Source organism: Oryctolagus cuniculus, chromosome X (assembly GCF_964237555.1).
Source record: "Oryctolagus cuniculus chromosome X, mOryCun1.1, whole genome shotgun sequence".
Taxonomy (NCBI): domain Eukaryota; kingdom Metazoa; phylum Chordata; class Mammalia; order Lagomorpha; family Leporidae; genus Oryctolagus; species Oryctolagus cuniculus.
In genome coordinates this window covers 86,527,301-86,543,560 of record NC_091453.1, presented here as the reverse complement: position 1 = coordinate 86,543,560, position 16,260 = coordinate 86,527,301, and the positions used below count along the sequence as shown (strand labels likewise).

General features: G+C 39.3%; 1 protein-coding gene across 1 annotated transcript in view; it reads left to right on the top strand.

Moving 5' to 3' along the window:
• Nucleotides 1-16,260, top strand: part of TBC1D8B (TBC1 domain family member 8B) — an 88,770-nt gene that overhangs the window by 8,584 nt on the left and 63,926 nt on the right. The window contains exons 2-3 of the mRNA XM_002720152.5: nucleotides 11,833-11,943; nucleotides 15,869-15,987. Coding sequence (XP_002720198.2) covers nucleotides 11,833-11,943; nucleotides 15,869-15,987 — 230 coding nt within the window. The remainder of the gene's footprint in view (nucleotides 1-11,832; nucleotides 11,944-15,868; nucleotides 15,988-16,260) is intronic.

Sequence of the window (16,260 nt, the reverse complement as noted above, 5' to 3'; positions counted from 1 at the left end):
GTCTTTCATTTAATTGTCAGTCATTTATTGTGAATTTGTAGAAATTCTTTCTATATTCTGGATACAACTGCTTTTTTTTAATTTCTAAAAAGCTTTTATTTGTTTGAGAGGTAGAGTTACAGACAGAGACAGGGAGAGACAGAGAGAAAGGTCTTACATCCAGTGGTTCGCTCTCCAGTTGGCTGCAGTGGCTGGAGCTGCGCCGATTCAAGGCCAGGAGCCAGGAGCTTCTTTCAGGTCTCCCACGTGTGTGCAGGGGCCCAAGCACTTGGACCATCTTCCCCTGCCCTCCCATGCCATAGCAGAGAGCTAGATTGGAAGAGGAGCAGCCGGGGCTCTAACCGGTGCCCATATGGGATGCCGGCACCACAGGTGGCAGCCCTACCTGCTATGCCACAGCACTGGCCCCTGTTTTTTTTTTATTTTGAAGATTTATTTATTTATTTGAAAGGCAAAGTTACAGAGAGGCCAAAGCAGAGAGAGAGAGAGAGAGAGAGAAGTCTTTCATCTGCTGGTTCATCCCCAAATAGCCACAATGGCCAGAGCTGGGCCAGACCGATGCCAGGATCCAGGAGTTTCATCCAGATCTCCAGTGTAGGTGCAAGGGCCCAAGCACTTGGACCATATTCTGCTGCTTTCATGGTGCATTAGCAGGGAGCTGGATTGGAAGTGGAGCAGCCAGAACTCAAACCGGTGTCAATATGGAGTGCTGGTGCTACAGGCAGTGGCTTAACCTGCTATGCCACAGCACCGGCCCCTGCGATATAGTTCTTATATTGAATTTATGTTAGAAATTTTGCCTGGTTTTCTAACTTTTGCTACTGCTGTATAATCATAAAAGGTAATAGTAAATTCTGGATGTGATGGTGTAAATAAATCATTCAATAAATAACTAATGAGCCAGCCTCTAAAAACCGAGCACTGTTTTAGGTGCTGGATATAAAGCAATGAAAAAAATCTCAAATTTTATTTGCTGGAGTCAAATAAATAATATGTGATATGATTCAAAGTGATAAGCAATATGAAGAAAAAAAGTAAGGTTTGATAAAGATATTGGATTGGATATACAGGGGAAGCAGTTGTAATTTTCAATAAATGGTTTTGGGAAGGCCTCTTATGTTAACCTATGAGCAGAGACCAGAGGGGCTAAAGTATATGAGCCAAGAAGATATTCAAGAGCAAAGCAAATGTAGCTAATTTTAGGAATTCTGTTGTGAAGGAATAAAGAGATATGGGTGGTAGCTGCCTAGCCACTGTCCTGGGTGTTGGGTAGACAGTGATGAATAGAACAGAAGTTGACCCTGTCTGTACAGAGTTTATAATCTAGTGGAACAGTCAACAATAGACACGTTAGCGAACAAATATATAGTTACTGAGGTTGTCAGTTATGTTTTGTTTGGCTCATAAATCTTCTTGAATGTGGGGATATTATAAACACTCAACACAGTTTTCTTAGGCCAGCTCTGATATAAAGTGTGCTTATCAGAAGTTCCCTTTAAAATGAAAACAAACAAACAAAAAAAGAAATCCCCTTAAATGGTAAAAATATTTCCTAAAAGTGATGCTTAATAACAGTAGGAGTTGTACTGGTGGCAGAATTCCAGTGTGGCATCTGTGGAGGGTCTTGCCAAAACTCAGTTTGGATTGTTTTTGAAATAAATCATCCATCTATGAGTACTAACACTATCTGGGAAATGATTTGGTAGAGAGAAACTGGGAGGATATTCTTAGTGGGAGGAATAATGTGAGTGCAAAAGCAAAAGATGACAGTTGTTGAGACACAGCAAGTATTACAGATTTTTTGTTTAGAGTTGAAAATATGAGGCTTAGCAACTATAAAGGGTGTTGAAAAGTAACATCCTGGGCTGGCGCCGTGGCTTACCTTGTTAGTCCTCCACCTGCGGTGCTGGCATCCCATATGGCTGCCGGGTTCTAGTCCCAGCTGCTCCTCTTCCAGTCCAGCTCTCTGCTGTGGCCTGGGACGGCAGTGGAGGATGGCCCAAGTGCTTGGGCCCTACACCCGCATGGGAGACCAGGAGGAAGCATCTGGCTCCTGGCTTCGGATTGGCGTAGCACCGGCCATGGCGGCCATTTGGGGAGTGAACCAACAGAGGGAGGACCTTTCTCTTTGTCTCTCTCTCTCTCACTGTCTAACTCTACCTGTCAAATAAAAAAAAAAAAAGAAAAGTAATATCCTGGAGCTGGTGCTATGTGGGCCCCTGCACCCACGTGGGAGACCCCGAAGAAGCTCCTGGCTCCTGGCTTTGGATTGGCGCAGCTCCGGCCGTTTTGGCCAATTGGGGAGTGAGCTATCAGATGGAAGACCTCTCTCTCTCTGTCTCTCTCTGCCTCTCTTCTCTCTGTGTAACTCTGACTTTCAAATAAATAAATACATCTTTTTTAAAATAAGAAAAGTAATATTCTCACCTAAAACAAAATAATTGCCTACTTTTTTTTTTTAAAGATTTATCTATTTATTTGACAGGCAGAGTTTCAGACAGAGAGCATGAGAGACAGAAAAGTCTTCCAGCAATTCACTCCCCAGATGGCTGCAACGGCTGGAACCGGGCCAAACCAAAGCCAGGAGCCAGAAGCCAGAAGCTTTTTTATGGGTCTCTTACGTGGGTAGAGGGGCCCAAGCACTTGGGCTATCGTCCACTGCTTTCCCAGGTCATAACAGAGAGCTGGATCGGAAATAGAGCAGCCAGGACACGAACCGGTGCCCATATGGGATGCTGGTGCTACAAGCAGAGGCTTAGCCCACTACACCACAGTGCCGGCCCAATATGCTGTTTTTAATAACAGATGCTTTTAGGGAAGGAGATGAGTGCATATTCAAGGATACTTGAAAAAAATCATGGAAATGGAATTAAAAGATAAGGTTTTTTGTGCAAAAGTTTTTTGAAATCCATGCATAGGTTTTCATAATATACGTTTTCCATAAACTTTTTGAAAATCCCTTATATATACAATTTTCAAACAAATACCTTTAAGAGAATGTTAGAAAAGGGAAAGCAGTACAAAAAAAGAATTATTTTTATTAGCTGTTTTCCAAATCTCTGAGTGTAAAGTTGGCAGCTTTAAAAATGGCAGCTGCGACTATTGGATTATTCCAAAATAAGCATTAACAGTCTGTTTTAAGGACTTAGGTCTGTTAGCAAAAGAAACAGAATCAGGAAAACCTACAGCCTCTGTTGAGTGCACTACTTTCTCTTATTGAATGTATTTCCACCGAGTATGTTGGCAGGTTACTAATTAGTGCATTCATTAACATTTAATGAAGTAGAGATTATAAAAAATTCAGTAAAGGTGTTCCTGTTTGACTTTCTTAGCATGACAATTATGACAAGACACAGAATGGGCTATAAGGTTCTGGCAGTCATAACTATGGCCAAAATTTATAACTGGACATTTTACTTAGAAAGAAATGTTGTTTGTAATTAGGAAGTTCATTTACATGACTTCATCAGTTCGAGCAGTATTGCCTTACACATGCCCTCAATCTAGTTTACAGACAGAAAGAGGCCTTGTCAAACTAAGGTATGCTTCAGTTTATCTACTAAACTAGCACATTGATAATGAGTACCATCTTCAAGTTGTGCGTCTTTTTTTTTTTTTTGACAGGGAGTGGACAGTGAGAGAGACAGAGAGAAAGGTCTTCCTTTGCCGTTGGTTCACCCTCCAATGGCTGCTGCACTGCAGCCGGCGCATTGCGCTGATCCGATGGCAGGAGCCAGGTGCTTCTGGTCTCCCATGTGGGTGCAGGGCCCAAGCACTTGGGCCATCCTCCACTGCACTCCCTGGCCACAGCAGAGAGGTGGCCTGGAAGAGGGGCAACCGGGACAGAATCCGGCGCCCCGACCGGGACTAGAACCCAGTGTGCTGGCGCCGCAAGGTAGAGGATTAGCCTGTTGAGCCGCAGTGCCGACCTCAAGTTGTGGGTCCTTTAGTGGCCTTTTCCCCAACATTCAGCTCTTGGTCCTACCTGTTTATCATTATCATTGACCTAATACAAAAAAAAATTGTTTATCAAATTTTCAGGTGTCTGAAAATTGGAAGGGACAATTAATACCATAGGTCCATGTTCTTAACACTAGCTGAAATTAGATTCAGTTAAGGACTAAAATTTTAAAACAAACTAAAGGACACTGCAGTACTTTATGGATAAAAAGATGTGATATCTGGGATTTCTTTATAATACTCCAGGAAAGAGAAATGAAAGATTGGCAAAATGTTGATAATTATTGCACCTAGATAAGGGGTACTTGGAGGTTCCAATATATATTCTACTTCTTTTGCGATTGAAATTTTATCATACAAAGTTTAGGGGAAAATAGGATGTCCAGGTCCTACACCAATTGAATCAGAATTCCTAGGCTTTAGTAGTTTTAAAACATAAGCTTGAATGATTTTAATACTCCTCCTGATGATTCAAGTATATGGTTTAGGCTGAGAATCACCATCATGAAGATAAAAATCCAAGATTCAAAACTATCTCAATAAGTTAAATTATTCAGTTGAAATTAGTGAGATAAAATATAGCATGACTAAATGTAAATTGCATTTAGTTTTTACCTATAAACCTGTATAGGACAGAAAATACCTAGGTTGATGCTTCTATTTATGAGAAAGATCAAAAATATATCTTTGATTACAAGCTTAGGATGATTATAGTATGTAATGACCAAAAAAAAAAAAAAAGAAAGAAACAAACTAGTAATTTTAGATTGCATTAATAGAAACATGACAGAAAAAGCCTGTACTTATTCAGAACATAGTTGATATATTCAGGTTTGAATGACCCATTTTGAAAGAAACTTTGACAAATAATTAAGAAAATGATAAAAGAAATAGAGACCCAGACAATCTCATAAAACAAACAGCTGAAAGAACTAGGTATATTGTAAGCTAGGAGAAGAGAAGAGGATATAAGAAAACAAGAAAGCTACAATCATATTTGAAGACTCTTCATGTTAATAGAGTATGTGTTTTGTATTATTCTTACATTGCAAGGAAGTAGCTTTTATTTATTGTAAAAAAGACCTTCCCTTTTCTTTTTATTGATAAGAAATGTTTGTTTTACTCTCTTATGGTTAAAAATGTTTTTTATAAAAATTTCAGAAAATATTTATAGCTTTAAAGAAGAAAAATGGGCCAGTGTTGTAGTACAATGGGTTAGGTTGCCACCTGTGATGCTGGCATCCCATATGGGCACCAGTGCAAGTCCTGGCTGCTCCACTTCCAATCCAAATCCCTGTTATTGTGCCTGGGAAAGCAGTGAAAGATAGCCCAAGTATTTGGGCCCCTGCAGCCCATGTGGGAGACTGGGATAAAACTGGCTTTGACCCGGCTCAGCCCTGGCCTTTGCAATTATTTGGAGAGTGACCCAATAGATGGAAGATTCATATTCATTCTCTCTCTCTCTCTCTCTCTCTCTCTCTCTCACACACACACACACACACACCCTCTCTGTAACTCTGACTTTCAAATAAATAAATAAATAAATCTAAGAAAGAAAGAAAGAAAATTCTCTCTCATGATCCCATTGCTCAGAGATAACCACTATGACTAGGACTAGTTACCTGATTTGTGGAACCCAATGCAAAATGAACATTAAGGGCTCCGTGTCCAAAAATTTTAAGATTTTAAGACAGTAACAACAGAGCACTAAACCAAGCACAGGGGCCTCTCAAGTATGAGACCCCATGAAACTGGCCCTGGCTATAACATATGGGTATATAAATCCTATATTTTAGAAGAGACTTTCTAATTAATAGAAACTTCCACTGATACAATTGCTCTGGAAGAAGTTAACTATAGGATTATTCAAGGAATAACTAGGCTTTCTCTCAGGGATGCTGTAGAAGAGAGAAGTGTACTGGATGTTGTATTATATGATCTAGTTTTTTAATCTATAATGTGTGGTTCTCCATCCAGCCAAAAAGAATTGGTGCATGAATAATAGTGATTGTATGCAAAGTGTCTATTTAAAAAAATCATAGAATCTTGCATTTTTGTAATCTTGCTATGCCATTTAATAACTATTATTTCACATCAATTATGGTGGTGAATTTCCTTAGAAACATTAGTGACAGGATACTACCAAAATTCCATAGCCCTTTACCAGGCTCTAGTATATTGCTACTTTACTCAATTGTAGTCATTCAAAAAATAATTTGAATTTGTTGCTATTTAAAATTTTCTTGTTTTGTAATGTAGGTCACAGATAGTAATCTGTAGGATTTTCCATGTGTAGGTTGATTCATGACCTTGAATGTTCAGGCTGTTGGATGACAAACCTCTATATAGAAAAGCAACCCAAAGTTGTCTGCTTGTTTTATTGTACTTTTAAAACCCAAATATTGCCACATATGAATTCCTGAATGAGTTGCAAAGACTTAATGATGATTACAGCTTAAGGAGCTGGAAGTGTTCCCCAAATGACTAGAAATGTATTCTAGCACAAGATTCCAAATTATTTGTTGCAAATTATTTTGTACTTACAAAACTGAACTTTCCTTTTTATATAGCATAGGGCACTTAGAATCTTATGAACATTTCTGCTGCTGGTGTAAAAAAAGACCTTTCTTGCCAGTGATTTTGGCCATTTTGCCTACCCTGACCCCAACTCTGTGTGTGAGAAATAATTGTTCCTTGTCACCGAGGAATGGTTCTGTGGCTCCTTTTTCCTCTTTGCCTCTACAATAATCCACATTGCCATTTTCAGCTGAGCCAAACTTTTTATTTACCCTTTTTTTCTGTCTCCCATTCTTTTAATACTTTGATAGTGCATGTAGATAAGAAAATAGGATTTGAGCTAGCTCTATTAGAAATGCATTTCTTTGTAAGTTTGAAATACTTTTTTTGAAACCTTTTTTAGAATTTAAGTTCTTAGAAGGCAGAGATTGTCAAATTTAGCAGCTAAAACTATCCTGTGTTCAATAAATGCTTTCTTTTTTAAAAAAATTAATTTATTTTAAAGACAGTTACACACACACACACACACACACACACAGGGGGTGGGGAGAGAGAGAAAGAGAAAGAGAGAGAGCCATCTTCCATCTACTGCTTCACTCCCCAAATGGCTGCAATAGCCAGGGCTGGGCCAGGCCAAAGCCTGGAGCCCGGAACTCCATCTGGGTCTCCCATGTGTGTGATAGGACCCCAAGTACTTGGGCCTTCCATCGCTGCCTTCCCAGGCACATTCCCAGGGAGCTGAATTGGAGGTGGAGCAGCTGGGACTGAAACCCATGCTTATATGGGATGCTGGCATTGTAGGCAGCAGCTTAATCCACTGTGCCCCAAGTGGGCCCTTTAATAAATTCTTTCATTTGAAATTAGAATTCCTTTATTTTGACAGTTTTGTCAAAATATTAAATGAAGTGTCCATATGAAGATGTAATGAGTTAATAGCAGTATTATCCGTAACGATAAACAAAGAAAACGGTCATTCTTTCTTTGCCCCTTTTAACCTATTTGTGTCTTTAAAGTTTTCTTATAGGCAACAAAGATTTGGGTCTCACTTTTTATTCACTCTGACACTCTCTGCCTTCTAATTGTGTTGTATAGGTAATTTACATTTAATATGGTTATTGATATTGCTAGGTTTGTGTCTATCATTTTGCTATTTGTTTTCTGTTTTCCCATCTTTTTTTTTTCTTTTTCTGCTTCCTTTTGGATTAAATGAATATTTGTTATGGTTCTATTTCATTTCCTTTGTTGGCATAGCTTAATGGGTATTTTATGGTTGCCTTAGGATTTATTTCAGACATCTTTAAAATTCTCACAGTACTTCCGAGTTTATTATACATTTCCAATAAGAAAGCAACAATAAAATCATCCGGACTTTAAAAAACATTGCATGATACTTCAAAAAGTGGTGGAAAATTGAAAGTTCATTTTGATGCAAAAATTTTGAATTCCATGCATAGCTTTTTCCATAATATACAGTTTCCACAAACTTTTTGAAAACTCATTGTATGTATATTTGTATACTTGTACTTGGTTTTGTTTTTTGACTAGCAGAGAGTCGATTTCCTCCTTTGGCTGTCTTTGCTATGATGTTTCTATCTTTTGAATGTTTTTACTGTCTTTTCTTCATATTGAGAACATTCTCCTCTATTTCCTGAGTAATTTCAATCACATTGCTCTTAGGACACTATCTGCATATGTTTAGTTCCTACTTCTCTTTCTTATTGCATGACCAAATCTCCAATTTCTCAGTCACTACTTCAACTCTGAAAATAATAGAATCATTTTCACTTTTATCCCCCCAAATTATCTCCAGTAATTCCATTATTAGTTGAAGTAATTAGTTGAAGTATAAGTTTTCCTCTGTTCTCCTCATTCCTAATTTTCTTTCCTCCTCTTTCATAATATTTGTCTGTGTTTTACTATTTCTGTTTCTTAAATTCTTCAAGCTACATGCCAACCTTTTAATCATATCAAATAACTTCTTTCTTCCACAAGTATAACTTGTACATATTGCCATTGCCAAAATCTTTTTTAATGTTTTGCCTCCGCTGTCAAAACCCTCTGTCCGATTGCCATTTGAGATTGTGTTGCATGTGGGACAACTGCTTTCTCTTTTTATCTGTTCCTAAATTCACTCTCCCACCCTTCCTTTTCAGCTGAGCCAAATTTCTCTTTATTTCTATGTGCTTCTACTCTTTTTTAAAGGATCTTATTTATTTGAGAAGCAGAGTCACAAACAGGCTCTGAGAGACAGCTAGAGAGGTCTTCCATCCACTGGTTCACTCCCCAAATGGCTGCAACAGCCAGAGCTGGGCTGATCGAAGCCAGGAGGTGAAACTTCTTCCAGGTCTGCCATGTGCGTGCAGGGGCCCACGCACTTGGGCAGTCTTTCACTGCTTTCCCAGGCGGTAACAGAGAGTTGGATTAGAAGAGGAGCAGCTGGATAGGAACCAGCGCCCATATGGGATGCCAGTGCCACACGTAGAGGCTTAGCCTACTATGCCACAGCAACAGCCTTGTGCCCCTACTCTTGTAATTTACCTCCCTATATGCTTATAATAATTTCCTGCCTTAAATCTGCCAACCTACCTATATTCAAGCTTGCTTGAAAACTCTTTTTAAGTGGATCAAGATAGAAAGAGTGCCAGAAGCCTGGTTTATAATTGATTTAAAATTTTCTCAAATATCTATAGGCTGAATTAAAGAGAAATGCATCACAGAGCAAAATCAGCATTCAACCAATGCAAGCTTTCAGAAGTGGGAGGTAGATGTATCTTTTTCAGTCATTCCATTCATACAGCTAAGTCAGCAAGCTGTGCCTTTTGTAACCAGCAATATGTTTAAAGTTGAGGATACAAACCCAAAAGTAGAAGACATTTTTTTTTTAATTTGACAGGTAGAGTTATAGACAGAAAGAGAGAGAGAGAGAGAAAGGTCCTCCCTCCGTTGGTTCACTCCCTAAATGGCCACCACAGCCGGCACTGCGCCAGTCTGAAGCCAGGAGCCACGTGCTTCTTCCTGGTCTCCCTTGTGGGTGCAGGCGCCCAAGTACCTGGGCCATCCTCCACTGCCTTCCCAGGCCACAGCAGAGAGCTGGACTGGAAGAGGAGCAACTGGGACCAGAACCTGGCGTCCATATGGGATGCTGGCACCGCAGGCGGAGGATTAACCAAGTGAGCCACAGTGCCAGCCTCAACATGGTTATTGTCTTCCGAGAATTAATCTAGATAGGGAGCCATGAATAATATCCATGAGGTACTTAGAAAGAAGTTATAATAACCAGTTTAATAATCAAATGCTAGGTTGTATAGTTTAGACTTTAAGTGCTGTAATTATTCAGAGAAAAATAAAAGAAACAATATTGCTTGGGGTTGCCAAAGACAATTTCATGGCAAAAGTGAGTCTTGAAGAAAATGTAAAGTTTAGATTCATTAGGTGGACTGGGTTAGAAGACTTTGTTAGCATTTTTATGTAAAATAATAATTGCTTAGCAAAGATTCTAAGGGAGAAATTAGCTGGTTGTTTAAGAAAACAACAAACATTGTTTGAGGAAGTAGTAGAAAACATAATCAGACAAATGAATTAATTGAGCAAGACCCTTAAATTCCAAATTGAGGACTTAAGAATTAATTGTTTAAAAGTAAATCCTGGGGCCGGTGCTGTGGCATAGCGGGTGGAGCTGCTACCTGCGGTGCCGGCATTCCATGTGGGCGCCAGCTTGGGTCCTGGTTGCTCCGCTTCTGATCCAGCTCTCTGCTTATGGCCTGGGAGGACAGTGGAGGATGGCCCAGGTCCTTGGGCCCGTGTGCCCACATGGGAGACCAGAGGAGGCTCCTGGCTCCTGGCTTTGGGTTGGCGTGGCTTGTGCCATTGTGGCCATCTTAGGAGAGAGCCAGCGGATGGAGGATCTCTCTCTCTCTCTTTCTCTCTCTCTGCTTCTGCCTCTCTGTAGCTCTGCCTTTCAAATAAATAAATCTATTTTTTTTTTAAATAATTCCCTGGGGCCAGTGCTGCGGCGTAGCAGGTGAAGCCATTGCCTGCAGTGCTGGCACCCTATTTGGGCGGCCATTGGAGTCCCAGCTGCTACACTTCCAGATCCAGGTCTCTGCTATGGACTGGGCGGGGGCAGTGGAGGATGGCCCGAGTGCTTGGGCCCCTGTGCCCACATAGGGGTCCTGGGGAAAGCTCTTAACTCCTGGCTTCGGATTGGTCCAGCTCCAGCTGTTGTGGCCATTTAGTGAACTAGTGGATGGAGAGTCTTTCTCTTCCTCTCTCTCTCTCTCTCTTTCTCCCCCCTCTGCCTTTGCCTCTCTGTGATTCTGCCTTTCAAATAGATAAATAAATCTTTAAAAAGCAAATACCTTTCCTGAAGCATTTTTGATATCTAATATTTTCTCATACAACAGCACTAGCTAATATTGGGTGTCTTACTTTATGTTAAGCCTTCTTCTAAGTGCTCATTTAAATTGTTACAACAACCCATTTTTCTAGATTCTATTTTTTTAAGATTTATTTTATTTATTTGAAAGACAGAGTTACAGATAGAGGTAGAGCCAGAGAGAGAGAGAGATCTTCCATCCGCTGGTTCACTCCCCAAATAGCTGAACTGCCAGAGCTGAGCTGATCCGAAGCTAGGAGCTTTATCCAGGTCTCCCACAAGGGTGCAGGGGCCCAAGCATTTGGGCCATCTTCTACTGCTTTCCCAAGACACAGCAGGGAGCTGGATTGGAAGCAGGGCAGCCGGGACCCGAACCAGCATCCAAATGGGATGCCAGCATTGTAGTCTGGGGCTTTAACTTGCTGAGCCACAGCACTGGCCCCTAAATTCTGTTTTAAAACCTACTTATTTTATTTTTTTAAAGATTTGTTTATTTATTAGAAAGTCAGAATTACACAGAGAGAGTAAAGGCAGAGAGAGAGAGAGAGGGAGAGAAAGGTCTTCCATCCGATGGTTCACTCCCCAATTGGCTCCAACGGCCGGAGCTGCACTGATCCGAAGCCAGGAGCCAGGAGTGACAAGAGCCACAAGTGACAGAGCCATGAATCTGTCTTTAATACCAGATTCTATATTTTTAACTGTTATAAATGCCTTTTGAGGAATACGTGCTGCAGATGTATTGTGGGATTTAGACAGTTGAACCCAACTTTTTTGTTGAAAGATAATTTTTTTCAAACACTGCTGACATTAGCACACTGTACTTGGTTTATCCCAAATACATTTTTTTCTCAAAGAAAAAATCTCTATAAGGACTCTAGGGTAGAAAATTTTGAAAATAAACTTGTTGGTTGTCATATGAAGTGATATTAATTTAATTATCTTTTGTAAAATCTATTTTAACAATGTTTCTGTTGCATCAGGGCTTCTGGTTGGGACTCTTGATTCAGTCTTGGATTCGACTGCTAAAGTAGCTCCATTTCGTATCCTACACCAGACACCAGATTCTCAAGTCTACTTGTCGATTGCATGTGGTGAGTATGATGTTGGAAACTAATAATTCAACCTGAATTAGGATACCAGGAAAACAGAATATTTAAATTTATTTATACTTCCCACTTGTTTTTAGGTTTAGAAACTAAATGTGCAATTCTGCTTTGAGAGAGTAACAAGACCTCTGTTTAAGAAGGTATATTAATCCATTGATTGAGGGACCTGAAGCATATGGTTCAGCTGTTTTGATTCTGACCAGATTGTGGTCAGTGCTACTACTACATGACTTCTTTCTTCGGCTTTTGCTTCACCCAGTTGCTGGGACCTTCCCCATGAAATACATTTTTTCAGTTCTGATAAAACAGATGAGCAGAATCTTAAGTCATCTGTGAGCCCAAATTTAAAAACTGTCCCCTAAGAAAGTATAAACCTGAAAAAATGAAACTTTGTTCACATGCCTACTTTCTCATGAAAGGCAGAATATCCTTTATGAAGGAGTAACAAATGTTCTGTGTTTGTTCATGCCAGAGTCGTTCAGGTGGATCTACATATATATTGTGGGTATGAAAGGAATTAGGATAATTCTTCCTAATAAAGCAAGTCCAAAGAAGTTTTTCTTTTTGGAGAATGGCCCAAGTGCTTGGGCCCTGCACCCTCATGGGAGACCAGGAAGAAGCACCTGGCTCCTGGCTTCCAATGGGCGCAGCGCGCCGGCCGTAGTGGCCGTCTTGGGGGTGAACCAACGGTAGGAAGTCCTTTCTCTCTGTCTCTCTCTCTCACTGTCTAACTCTATCTGTCAAAAAAAAAAGTCCTCAATGACAGTGTCCTTCTTTTGTGATGCCATTATGATAACATTGGTCTAAATTAGAATCCTAGGTTTCTGACTTTTAATGGTTAAACACTGCCTTTATCTCTTTCTTATTCCCTTCTCTTCTTTTTTTAAAGATTTATTTATTTATTTGAAAGGAAGAGTTACAGAAAGACAGAGACAGAGAGAGAGAGAAGTCTTCCATCTACTGGTTCACTTTCCAAATGGCTGCAATGCCTGGAGCTGGGCCAATCCGAAGCCAGGAGCCAGGAGCCAGGAGCCAGGAGCTTCTTCCAAATCTCCCACGTGGGTGCAGGGGCCCAAGGACTTGAGCCATCTTCTGTTGCTTTCCCAGGCCATAGCAGAGAGCAGGATTGGAAGTGGAGCAGCCCATATGGGGTGCCGGCACTACAGGCTGCAGCTTTACCTGCTCCACCACAGCACCAGCCCCTATTCCCTTTTCTTCTAAAATAGATATAATTTTAGAAAGAAAAAAAACACATGAATTTCTAGACAGTTCATATGTATGAACATACAGCATACAATTTATTTTTTAGGATGTATGGTTTTGTTTCTTATATTTCCCTCTAAATTTCTTTCAGTGTTGCTGGTGAATCATTTTTCCTGGCTGTCTTACGTGTTACTTAAACTTAAATGAAGATGATGTTATAATAATTCTATAACCTTAACTCTAAGTCTAGTTGGTAGAAATTATTTTTATATTTGTATTTTGAATTTAATGCTTCAGAAGAAGAATGGAGAAATTATTTTTACTTTTTTCGAATTTGTATAAAGGGAAACAGTTTCATATATTTCATATATACAGCTTTTTTGTAGAAGATTTATTTTTTTAAGATTTATTTTATTTATTTGAAAGAGTTACAGAGAGAGAGAGGTCTTCCATCTGCTGGTTCACTCCTCAAATGGCTGCTAACCCGAAGCCAGGAGCCAGGAGCTTCTTCCAGGCCTCCCACACAGGTGCAGGGGCCCAAGGACTTGGGCCATCCTGTGCTGCCCTCCCTGGCACACCAGCAGGGAACTGGATTGGAAGTGGAGCAGCTGGGACCCAAACTGGTGCCCATATGGAATACTGGTGCTACAGGCCAGGGCTTTAACCTGCTGTGCCACAGTGCTGGCCCCTACTTATTTATTTTTTAAATTTTATTTAAAGTATGCAAATTTCATATATTTCATATATACAGATTCAGGAACATAGTGATACTTTGCACTCCACCCTCCCTCCCCCTGACGCTCCTACCCTTCTTCCTCCTCCCTCTCCTATTCCCATTCTTATTTTTTGCTAAGATCTATTTTCAGTTAACTTTATACTCATAAGATTAACCCTGGGGCCGGCACTGTGGCGTAGTAGGTTAAGTCTCCACCTGTGGCGCCAGCATCCAATGTGCGTGTCAGTTCACATCCCAGCTGCTCCTCTTCCAATCCAGCTCTCTGCTATGGCCTGGGAAAACAGTAGAAGATGGCCCAAGTTCTTGGGCCCCTGTACCCACATGGGAGACCCTGAGGAAGATCCTGCATCCTGGCTTCAGATTGGCCCAGCTCTGGCCATTGCAGCCATTTAGGGAGTGAACCAGCAATGGAAGATCTCTCTCTTTCTGCCTTTCAGAGCCTCTCTCTGTCTGTAACTCTGCCTCTTAAATAAATAAATAAAATCTTTTTTAAAAAATATTAACCCTATACTAAGTAAAGAGTTTATTAAATAAATATGAAGGAAAAAATATTGTTCCTCAACAATTAAGACAAGGGCTGTTAAAAATTATTGCATCTCAAAGTGCCAATTTCACCCCTATTGATACCTTTTATGTACTGTATATACAGCTTTAAGAGCAGATTGATACTTCTCACCATATTCCTCACTCCTACCCTCCCTCCTCCTCCTTTTCTTATTTTTAAAAATTTTTACAATGGCATACTTTCAATTTTACAATCACAAGCTTAACCTGCCACTAAATAAAGAATTCAACAAGTAGTAAGTAGTAAAACCACTGTTCCTCAGAAGTATAGACAAGGGCTATAAACAGTAATCAAATCTCAAAATGTCAATTTGAAAATTTTTTAGAAACATAAAGCCATTTCTACTTTAAAAAACAGATGAAAGGATGACTATATAACTTATTCTCCCAAATTAATCTGATACAAAAATGTAGTAGTCACTTACTAATGAGCTTATTTATGCCTAAGTGATTCAAATAAAGGTCTTAAAATTTCTCCTTGGCTTTTATGTGTGGTTAATTAGAGAAAGTTACTACTTTTGGTTTAGTAGTAATTTAGTAATGTGAATAAAATTCTAACTGAATTGTAGCAACTCACTAATTTTGCCATGTCAATAAATTTTTTAATGTATCAGTCTCCATGTATCATAAAACATACTAAGAAGTCAGGGTAAATCTTTGGAATGAGATTTGTACAATCCACAATTCTGGAAAGATTTTAAAGGTATGTTGGCAATAGGGAGAGATTGGTAGATACTGAAGTATTTTTTAAGTCAAAGCAACCTAGAGCTAATAATATTTAATCTGACCCTCCATAAGCCACCTATCATTGATCTAGCAGATCACATGAAATGAGCCTTGCTATAGGGTTTTTAACCACCTTCCTGAAATTTCTGAAAGTTTTACTAAGTGTTTTAACAAGTAGTATGAATAAGCAAAGATTTCTTAAGTAGAATGCCCACAGTTGAAATCCATATTTACATGGCATGCACAAGATTGCCACATGCATGCTGTTTTTAGCCACGCTGATTGTAGATGCAGTATTTACTGTGTTACTTGAAGACCAAGGATTGAAAAATGCATATTTATTTCCAGTACTCTTAAGAATTCTCTTAAAGGATACTGGTTACTCTCTAGGTACCAGTTCCCGGCATCTGATTTTCAGAGTTTTATATCTTTTTTCATGAACTATATTTATTTTTGTCTCCTTTAATTTATATTTTATTCTTTTTATTTCTAATGAAAAATACTGCATTTACCCATACATGGGGATGAAAGAGAGAATAAATGTAATGCCTTATGACTATCCTTTTTGAAACTCAGATAATATCACTGTATTTCTTTTTAAACTAAGGTGATAAATATCATGAGCAGTTTTGTTGTAGAGTTTTCCTTGAGTCTTTTATTCTCTTTTATGTTATTGGTCAGGAGCCAACAGAGAAGAAATAACAAAGCATTGGGATTGGTTAGAACAAAATATCATGAAGACCTTATCTGTATTTGATTCAAATGAAGATATTACTAATTTTGTACAAGGAAAGATAAGAGTAAGTAGCATGAATGTATTTTGTAGATAGAATACTAAAATCTTTGTTCCTCTTATATGGTGATCAGAGGTTGGATGGAAGGTTATTGTTTCACTGGTGCCTTTCATAGAAGCCCACATATGGATTCTAGAATCAGTGCTTAAGAAAACTGTCAAGTCAGTGATTTGTCTTTGAATGTCCTTAGTGATATTTTCATTTCAATATCTCTTTGAGTTTGGAATTTGAATAAAACCCCTTGTTCATTTGAAAGATGATATTAGCCACTGTATTTGT